The sequence below is a fragment of the Oratosquilla oratoria genome, unplaced genomic scaffold (genome assembly GCF_046742065.1).
Source record: "Oratosquilla oratoria isolate Oo_2021 unplaced genomic scaffold, ASM4674206v1 SCAFFOLD87, whole genome shotgun sequence".
NCBI lineage: Eukaryota > Metazoa > Arthropoda > Malacostraca > Stomatopoda > Squillidae > Oratosquilla > Oratosquilla oratoria.
The window spans coordinates 520,001-530,783 of NW_027467751.1; the positions used below are offsets into that span (position 1 = coordinate 520,001).

Here is a 10,783-nt window from a genome sequence, read left to right on the forward strand (position 1 = left end):
AAAGGAAAAGATGAAATGAAAAAAAAAATTGTATTCAACAAGAAAGGGGATTTCAAAGAAGATGGGAATATTTGAGAAAATGCATTAAACAGCATAAAAGTGGAAGTATCCCAAATAAGATTATGGGTAACTTTGAAGAAAGGTCCAAGGAGCAGATTGGATTGTTGATAGATAGATAGACTTTATTTGGCAATGAATCAATGTACATGAAGTGCAAATAATGACAAGAACACATAGTTCGGAATAATAAATGCAAATTGGCCATTAAAAGAGTACAATAAATAAATGAATAAATAAACAAAATACACAAGCTGTTCTTGCATCCATAGGAAGAATGAAAGGCGCGACAGTATTGGAAAAAGGAGAATGTGGCACCAAACTACAAGGAAGCCATGAGTGTTATTTTAACCGCAGAGCAGTCTCCTAAACCAACACAGTTATATGGGAGTGGTAGGTGAAGTATGGGTGGATGTAATACTTGAAGAAGGAAATCCTGTTAAACCAGTTTCGATCCAGAATTGAAAGGTCCTGTGTAACGAACCTGTTGAGTTTTTGTCCCGAGAGCGGTCGATGTGCTCAATGAAAAAGAGGGTTAGGTGGATTGTGTATACTTGGATCTTTGTATTTTCGAGAAGGCGCCGCGCACAAGTTAAATGTAGATAAAGGAAAATGATGGAGGACTTTAAGAATTTACTGAAGGACAGGGTCATAAGAAAAGTTGAGTAATAACACCGACTTGGACTGCTAACTCAGCAGTTTGAGGTCGGTCTGCGCTCGACCGAAAATCACCACAGCACTAAAGGTCATCAGCTTCCTTCAAGGATTTTTTTTTTTTTTTTTTTTTTTTTAAGGTCACATCATCGATCGGGTCATATTAGATATGAAGCTCTCCTCCGGGAAGGTACTAGTTCTTGATCACAAGTCCAACACGTGAACCAAGACGATGGTTAATTACACACACATACACATTATTATTAGTTTATTGGCCAAATTATACTATATAACATAATACATTATAGGACCTTTTAGAGTTTGTATGGTTTAATGAACAAACCAATCTACAAACCATACTGTATATAGATTCATGAAGACAGAAAACTATAAATTATAGCATACACATACCAAATGCACCTTCCTCTCTCTCTCTCACACACATTCTCTAAGGGGTTGAATAACTGAGGTTTTCCTATTCCTGAAGAACCAGTTCGGGGTGCTTAAGCTGGTCTGCCTACTAGGCAGATCCATGTCCATGACAACATGCGATCCCCGTCCATAAAGTTTGTAACCTCTTGAAATAACCAATAGTTTCAGCGTTCACTGAATGACGGCAGAAGCTCAACAAGTTCGCGTGTGTTTACTTAATTAAAACTTGCATGAAAGGAGCAACGCTTGGTTATTATTTAATCATTTTATTACGCTCAAAAAGCGGCAAGCCTAGTACAAAGGTAATTAACTATTTACATGAGAATCGTGACTCATGACTCATAGGACACGCTGTGAGGTGGCAATTCGTAGTCAAGTACAAATTTTCAGAGGTTGGCAACGCTTGGTAAGGTTCCGTTTTCTATTCTCCTGTGTACCAAACCCAGCTTCCAACCCATGTACAGATTCCAACTTAATCTATACATTTTAATCCAACCACCATGGATAGATTTGAATTCTTGTATAGTTTGGGGTAGGACTATATCACCTAAGCTATATTTCAAGTATCTATGCATCTATATGAATACCATGGTTCCCCCTTTTTTATTATTATGAAATAAAAATTCCAAAATCTACCGAAGGTGGTCGACCATTTCTTTGTGGACAAAGTATTGAAATAAAAATTCTGATGCAGTTCCAATGTTTCAACGGTGAATTAGGCTGGGAGTTGAGTATTATCAATTGAATTCCTACTGACTATATTATCTCTTGTATTATTCTGTATAAAGGTTTATCATCCACGTATGGTAAGTAGTGCTATACATACGACTTATCAGCATATGAAACAAAAAATCCTGAAGAAGTGTTTATTGTCCTTGCATAATCGTTGCACTGGTAATAACGTGTTCTACAACTATTATATATACGAAACTTTTTCATGTCTAGTGTTTTCCCTCTGGTCGAGGTCAAAATGGTGTGTATACACACACAAATATATATATATATATATATATATATATATATATATACACACACACATATACCAACAGGCTTCTTCCGCCTTGTAAGGGGGTAGCTGGCCAAGGCATGCACCCGCCCTCCAACCATCCCAAACACATTTATTTTCCATTTTATATTGGCTCCTTGTCAACAAATTATCAGCTCTGTCTCCCGCGCATTGCCTGAGTCAGAAGCAATGCAGCAAGGCACAGCATATCCACAGCAGGACGCGGCAGCCGAAGATGGGTTATCTCCGCAGCTTCATTTACAGGGTGATTCATTCCTTACTCACTCACGAGTGGATAGAGAAGACAAGAAATCCTTATTGGCAGCGTCAGTTATTATCCTTTCACAACCATTTCCCGATTACTTATTTCTTGTCCTCCCATCCCTGCTCGACTACATGGAAGTATAATGATTTGAGGACAAAATAAAATTCAGTGCAATCTGAGAAATACTGAAATTAGAGATGAATATCGCCGTCGGATTAGCCGTTCCAACTCCCCAAACTGGGTCACGTCACATACTAGTCATGTCACAGTTGCTACCCGTATTGTTTCGAGTTGCCAGTTAAGCTAATTTTGCCAGAATTCCATAATTTCGAACACCGAAACACCAAATAAAAACCCAAGCTGCTTAAATTCGTATGCAGGGTTAAAATATTTTAACAAAGTGGGATGGAACATGCTAGAATGAATCCTGGTTCCCTATAGTCTGAAACTGAAACATCGCTGACCTTTCCCAACTTCCAGCCGTCGGCTTCGTGTGTACCGCTACCTACATCATGGCAGTGCACGTGCCTTTGTTATCGCGATCTCTCTCCCACCTCACGGCCTCTCGTGGTCTCGTCGCGTCTGGCAACAGTGGGAGAAACAACATTGGCAATTGCGCGGCAAATTTGATTCATTGCTTCATTGCTAGACTTCCCCATATTACAAAGGATTACAAAGGCGGAGCATGTCGACAGGGGACCCTTTGGCCTATAACTAGGTCTGATGCGGAAAAATGGTAATAATAATAAGTAAATAAATGAATAAAATTATGATAATATAAATAATAATAAATATTCATGGGCGTCGTATTGGGTCGACATGGAATGGGGATGTATCAAACTTTGCCGGTCGTTATGTAACATTTCGTTAAATCTTTAAGTTTATAGAATATCAGTGTATGTTTGATTTCCGACTGCGAGTATGCAATTTAATTACCGGTACATACTAATATTTCTTGATAGTGAATTACATGGCCATTAAAGTCACCATCTCAGAAATGAATGAATGGTTTTTCCTTGTACACCCTAATAGTTCGATGAATACATATATTGTGAATTTATTGAAAGTCAAAATATAATTTATGTAATGTAAATATATGCCTATTAGGCCAATTTGAAATGTGTGTCTTGATGCAACCCTATACCATTCACTATATAGGTATATGGTCATAATATGGTATAATATGATCATGCCTCCCTTTACAAAAATCCCTGCAAATGTCCGATCACATTCTTTCTCTCCCGTGTCTTCTCTTCTTACTTTCTCATTTCTTCAAATCCCTCATCTTCCCTGTCTCCTTTCTCATCCCTTTACCCTTTTTCCCCTGATTCCTGTTTTGTCTTCCCATCTCTTCCAACCCAATCCTCTCTGCCCTTCCCATCCCTCTTGGGTCTTTTTACCTAGTTGTATTTTGCGGGAAGGGGAGCTACGCTTGTGGTGTCCCGCCTTACGTTGTGTTACTTTCTCAGGATTGTTGGTGTGAGGCATTGTAGTACAAGGGGTTCTGTAACCCATGTGTGGTGGTTGCTAAGTTGGGTGGGGGCAGCAATGGTTATGAGATGGGTGTGGGTGTATGCTTTGACTTGCCAATCTCCTGTATTTAGGGTAAAAGGGGTTTTATAAATGAGTATTACATATACAATAAAGGAGAGTTATGTATACAATAAATATATGCAATTAAGTAAATCAAGGAATCACTACAGGTATGACCTGTCATCCAGGAGGAGCCAAGATAAGAGGCAGGGAAGGGGATGGGTGGGAGTGGTGTATGTGGGGATGGAAGGGGTGGGAGTGGATTTATGTCTTTGTTTTTTGGCTACCTCCCATGTAAGGGAGAAAAAGGCTTTGGTATATGTATGTATGTAGACGGAAGCTGCTCATGTACTCTCGGGTAACCCTTTGAATTATTAACTTATTTTTTGCAAGACAATTTTATTTTGAGATCGATCAATCAAATCAGTCATCCTGAGTCCACTGCTGAACAAAGGCCTCCTTCTTAGCATGGAAGAGGGAGACCAGACAAGGTGGAGAGATGAAATAGAGAGGTTTGTAGGAGTGACGTGGCAGAGGTTGGCATGGTTGTGTGAATCATGGAATGCTATGAAGGAGGCCTTTGTTCAGCAGTGGACTCAGGATGGCTGATTATTTTGAGAAGGTAGTCCCAAATATTGAATCAGTTAAGCCCCATTAGTGCAGGATATGTTTTCCCATAACCTTCTCCTGTACAACTCGAGTTTAAGAAGAGGTTTGTTGCCTACTGAATTAATAAGCTACTAGCACGGCTCTGCACCAAGTTTGCATACATCCTTTATGGTGAAGTGAGTAAGGTCCCCGTGGGTGGGGAGTTGGGGGTGTGTGTGTGTGCAAGGTCATAGCATTACCCATAGATCGGACCTACGAGCTCTGAGCTCTCTTCCAGGAGGGAAATAGCTGTCAATCACAAGTCCAACACATGATCCAAAGACCAAGTGCATACACCTCATGGTGCTGTGGTTAGAATTCTCTCCTGCCATTACAGTGGTCCGGGTTTGACTCCTGCCCAGGGTCCAAAATAATTTCAGTAACTCTGCTGTGTGTTACTCCAACTCTCGTGGATGGGGAGTTGGGGTGTGTGTGCGTGTAAGGTCACAGTATTAACCATAGATTGGTCATACGAACTCTGAGCTCTCATAAAGGAGGTTAATAAATGTCGATCATGAGTCCAACATGTGATCTAAGATCATGGTGGTGAATGGTGAATCCTGGACTGGTACTCAGTAGGTGAGGCTGAAGGGAAGATATGCAAATAATCACTGAAGGCGACATTGGTCTAATTGGTAAGCACACCTACCTGGCAAGTGGGAAGTCCTTGGCTCAATTCCCGGATAATGCCAGTTTTGCAATGACAATTGCTATCCAACAATTAGTAATGATAATAATGAATCAATGGGGCTAATCCATCTCTAGCTGTCAGGCACTGCTGTGATTCAGCATGGTCTTGGATTATGTGTTGGACTTGTGATCGACAGCTATTACCATACCAGATGAGAGCTCATATATGACTGATCTGTGGGTAATGCTGTGACCTTACACACACATCCCAACTCCCCACCGACAAGAGTTGGAGTAACAGCTTGCAGTGCAGTGATACTGAAATTATTCCAGTCCTGGGTGAGATTCAAACTTGGTCCACTGAAGTAGCAGTTACGAACGCTACCACTGCGCAGTCGAGCCGTGACTGTGGAGGCACTGCCATGCTGCAATGCCTTTGACCTGAGCGGTGTGGCAGGAGCCAGGGATGACCCTTTTTCCATGAAGTGCTAAAATAGGAAGGGTGATGAATATTTGGAGAGATGTGGGTTGGCTGTAAGCTTTGACTCGACAACAGGGCCCTCACATGGGGGGAGGGGGGGGAGGGGGAGTGCTTATGGCCTGAGGTAGCACATTTAGGGGGGGTGGCAATTCTAGTCTGGACATGGCACCCACAAGGCTAACAAAATAATCATAATAAAAAAAGGTCAAAGCAGCCATGAATATTTTACCGTAATGTACGAATTTTGCTTTTAGAATCAATAGAATGTGGAATATTTTTCCCATATCCTTTCTGCAATAGGGACATTTAATAACATTTTTGAAATCTGTTTAATCATTTCACAAGTCAGAAGCTATAATGATGACCCATCATCCAGGAGGTGCCAAGATAAGAGGGAGGGTGGAGGGGAGTGGAATATATAGGAAATGGAATGGGTGGGAATGGTTTCTATGCCTTTTTTTTTTTTGGCTACCCCCCCAAGTAAGGGGAAAAAGCCCTTGGTATATGTATGTGTATGTAGAAGCTATAACAGGCAATAAGGAATGGTGGAGATGGGAAGTGGTGATGGGGGAAGGGGTGGGGGGGGGGCATCACTAGGAACTTTGTCCAGGGGTGGCACTTAGGCAAGTAAAGGCTCTGCTTGACCATTCCCTATATAAGGGGGAAAAGATGTTTTTGTATCTACGTATGTATTAAGAAATGATCATTATTATTATACTTTTTATGTTATGATATTTATAGCATGTGCTTAATCTAGATTTCTTTTCTATCTATATCGCAGAACCTTCTGGAGTTGGAACAATGGATTCCAAGGTCGTTGCAAGCCTTCACAAGCATAAACGTTCCACATTGGAACGTATTGAGAAGTACATCTCCGATACATATTTTACTGATGTCAACCTGAAAGGAAAGGTGCATCCTATGAAACAACCTTTCGATGGTCAGTACATTTTCTCGTGGTACTGTGGATCTTTTTAAGAATTGTTCTGTAGGGTGTGGATAGATCAGTTATTTTATCCTATTGTCTGTTAAACATAAATGATTAGGATGCCTCATGAGGTGAATAAAGATATTTTGATCAATTTTTAAGGTTAACTCCTTCGATATGATGACGCCTGCGTAGGCGTCATGAGGAGCAAGTGGGTACGCGAGGATGCCAATGTTGGCGTCTTGATTATATATATTGTAGTTGTACCTGTGTGACCCCCATACTCTGTAAACTGGCTTCATCATATTTTCTATGGTTATCAAAATTCATGGGTGAAAGAGAACGAGCAATACAGTGGTAACATTATTTTTTATAATGCGAGTATTATGACGCAACATCACACGACTGGCAGCTAATGCTGCCCACGAGATTTTGGCCCGTATTGAAGGGGTTAACCTCTTCAATACGAGTCAAATTCTCATGTGCAGCATCGGATGCCTAATGTACGATGCATCACACTACTCACGATATAAAATAGTCACTGCTGTATTACTCATTCTCTTTAACTCTGAGTAATGATAAACACAGAAAACATGATCAAACCAGTTCACAGAATTCAGGGGTTACTCAGCTACAGCAACAAAATAACTATAATCAAGACGCTAATGCTGGCATTCTCATATACCCACTCACACCACGTGACACCTACGAAGGCATCACTGTATCGAAGAGGTTAACAGAATATGCAATCTCCTAAGGATAATGCAACTAATCAACTGGGCTTTCTCTTTCAAACAGAGATACTTTACTGGAAAATGCCAGGAGGTGAGGGGAGCTGGCAAAATTGGACCTTCAATCAAGTTGCTGTTCAGAGTTTCACTCCCATCGACATCGGACAGTCCTTTGGACCGACATGGACAACTCACTGGTTCAAGGTATATATTCATATACTACTGGCATACATATTTTTCTTTTCAGCCATCTACACAGTGAAGACAGAGACTGGATGTAGGCCTGCTGATAATGAAAAATGCTAATAGAACTTTTCAGTCCAGTGGTGCATCAGGGTATTTCCTGGAGGCCATTTGAATTCTAAAAAGCACAAATTCCAATTTTTTTTTTTTGAACAGTAATGTAAAACAGTGTATATAGAACACAATCTCATACTTTTTACCTTTTTTAATATTTTAAATCAAAGAAAATTGTTAAAGACTATCTTTTTATTGAAGCATACACATAGAATGCAGTACCTTAAATAGCTATGTTTTTGTTCAAGTTCCAACAAAATTTGACGTTTGGGGTGTTCTAGTCCATAGATACCACTGTATATGTTTACAAGAGGTGATGCCATATAGATTTTTCATTCTGATTATTGCAGGTCAGGTTCACCATTCCACTAGATTGGCAGGATAAAGAAGTGGTATTGGTGTGGAAGAGCCAGAATGAGGCCATGATCTGGAGCAGCCGTGGCGAACCTCTTCAGGTAAGTTGGCAGAGCTGGGTGCATTACCGCCACAAAGGTCGTGCATTACCGAAAAATCTATATATATAGGTATGCATATACACACTGTATATACATACACTGAATGGTTCCCAGTGAACAGGTTAACATCTTTAAAACCACAATTCACTTTTAATTTCATGCCATTGCAGTTGAAACTAATGAGGAGCTCAAAGGAAGCATATATATATTTTGGAAATTGAAACGTGGTTGAGCCGAGGACTCGAGCTCGGCTTGGACATGACAAAGCATCACTGACTTAGCCCACTGTGTTATCTCTCTTGATAGCACAATGGGATAAGTCACTGACACTTTGTCACGTCTGAGCTGAGTTCGAGTCCTCGGCTCGACCACGTTTCAATTTCCAAAATATATATGCTTTCTTTGAGCTCCTCGTTAGTCTCGACTGCGATGGCATGGAATTAAAAGTGAATTGTTACATTGTATATACATATGATATGCATTGACGGAAATGGACCCCAGGTTTTTTGGTAACACACTACCAGTCCAGCGGTAATACGCTACCTGGCTGGCGGTGATGCACCCAGATTTGTGTTCTGATGCAAGAGAAACAGTGATATGGGAAGTATTGAAATTTTCCTTTAAGCAAGAAACTGACTTGAATTATATTTTAAATCCAGGGACTCTCCAGTGGGACTGGGCATGAAATGCGCACAACCTTCCCTCTTCGAAGCGATGCCATGGTTGCAGGAAAACAGCAGAAGGTGTACATTGAAATGGCTTGCAACAAGACATTCAAGATGGAGAAGGATGGCTTGATAAGTAAGTTGAGACAAATTAGAGGGAACTCACCTCATACACAGGTGCATGTAAAGGAGCTCCACTTTTTCTCCTAAATTTGAATGTAGATCTGGTGGTCATCAGGGAGAAAAATGGAAGGTGACAGGAATGGTGAAACCCGCAGGAGCTGAAAGGGAAATATCAAGAGTCATGAATACCTTATTGTTTGGTTTAGAACTATAAACATTTTAAGGTAATATAATTGGACTGAGCTAACTAAGGAAAGAAGGGTGAGAGGGATAATAAAACTTTGAAAAATGAGATTAGTTCTTCCAGAGAGAAGAAATCCTAACTGCATGGAAGACTTAAGAAAGGTGTTTAGTTTACTTAAATGTGGCTTACATCAGTTTTGAGCTGGAACCCATCAGTTGTGGGTAGGTTGCTGCATCTGGTAAGTTATGTGAGACTGAGGAGAAGTGAGTGGAAGGGAATGCCTCAAGTCGGTCTTTCAGTCAGTCCATCCTCCCAGATTTGTTATGCAGGAGAGACCAATGATGAATACCTGCTTGTGGTGGGTGGTCCTGGAAGATGGGTAGCGGAGCAGCCCATTTTCAAAACTCGACAACTCTTCCACCTGCAACCAATAGGAGGTGCAGTGCGGAAGGGTCAACAATCTGGACTGGACCTCTCTATCATTTTTTTTTTTTTTTTTTTTTTTTTTTTTTTATACACATGGAGAGTTTAGTCAGTGACCTCTCTATCAACTTTTTTTTTCTTTTTCTTATACATGGAGAGTTTACAGTCAGTGACTGTTCCCTTCCTACTGTCAGCCACTAACATTGACACACCTCCCATATTATATAACTAGGTAAATACACACACACACACACTAAAATGGGATAAAAGAAAAACAAGAGGACATAAAAAAATTAAAAAGGATAGTTATAGAAGAGATCTGAAAAAGAATAGCTTCCCACACAGAGTGGTAGATATCTGGAACAAGTTGAATGAGGAAACAGTGAATGCAAAAACTATGTAAGAATTTAGGATCAAACTGGATGCTGAAAGATACAAAAGCGGGTCACTACGAGCATAGCTCTCTTCCTGTAAAATACAACTAGGTAAATACACCAATATAACACAGAGAGCAGTCCAGAGTTTCTTTCCAGAGAGATCCGTTGGAGGGTCCTTGGATTTGCCAGCCATTGTAGGTTTTCCATTGTTGTTATCATATCTTACTTAAGAAATTATGAGAATAACCAGAGGCAGGCGGTCTGATCGGAAGTCCGATTATCCGATTAATTGGATTTACATTTTCAAATCAGATAATTGAATCAGACTAACCCGCGCCAAACGAATCGGATGATCGCAGTCAGACTCCCAAAAATTTAAAATGATTTGCAGTTAATCCAGGTCAACATTGTCTTTGTTTTTTTTTGGGAATCGCTAATCAGACTTTAATATTTTCAAATTGTGCCTGCCTGTGAGAAGAACAATAAATATTTAGGGTTATAAATAGCAGGGACTCAAGGAATGGGGTTGGACGTAAACTGTAGAGTGAAGAAAGCAAGTATATGTCTTGACAGAATGAAGTGTCAAGAAAAATAGGTACCCGAGCATGGACACAAAGAAAGACAATATGAAGCCATGATTATGCCTACAACTCTGGAAGGGGCAGAGACTTGGAATGTAAGGGAGGCAGAAAGGAGAAATGTAATGTGTTTGAGAAGTAGGATGGGGTATGGTAATTACAGTTTAATAATTCATTAGGATGTCTGATAACTTACTTGGTACGTTCAAAGACTAGTGGTCTGAAATAAGGTTGAACGTGAAGGCTTCTGATGTAAAGACGTAAAAAAGTCCCTTGCCGTTGGTTTTAAGAATTGTCTATCAGGAACCAGAGCTCT

The 10,783-nt window shown here is 40.3% G+C and overlaps 1 protein-coding gene across 1 annotated transcript in view; it reads left to right on the forward strand.

The window, feature by feature from the left end:
* Positions 1-10,783, forward strand: part of LOC143024070 (alpha-mannosidase 2C1-like) — a 29,069-nt gene that overhangs the window by 4,677 nt on the left and 13,609 nt on the right. Inside the window, exons 2-5 of the mRNA XM_076182801.1 lie at positions 6,488-6,646; positions 7,433-7,569; positions 8,013-8,117; positions 8,777-8,918. Of these exons, the coding sequence (XP_076038916.1) occupies positions 6,508-6,646; positions 7,433-7,569; positions 8,013-8,117; positions 8,777-8,918 (523 nt within the window). The 5' untranslated portion in view covers positions 6,488-6,507. The remainder of the gene's footprint in view (positions 1-6,487; positions 6,647-7,432; positions 7,570-8,012; positions 8,118-8,776; positions 8,919-10,783) is intronic.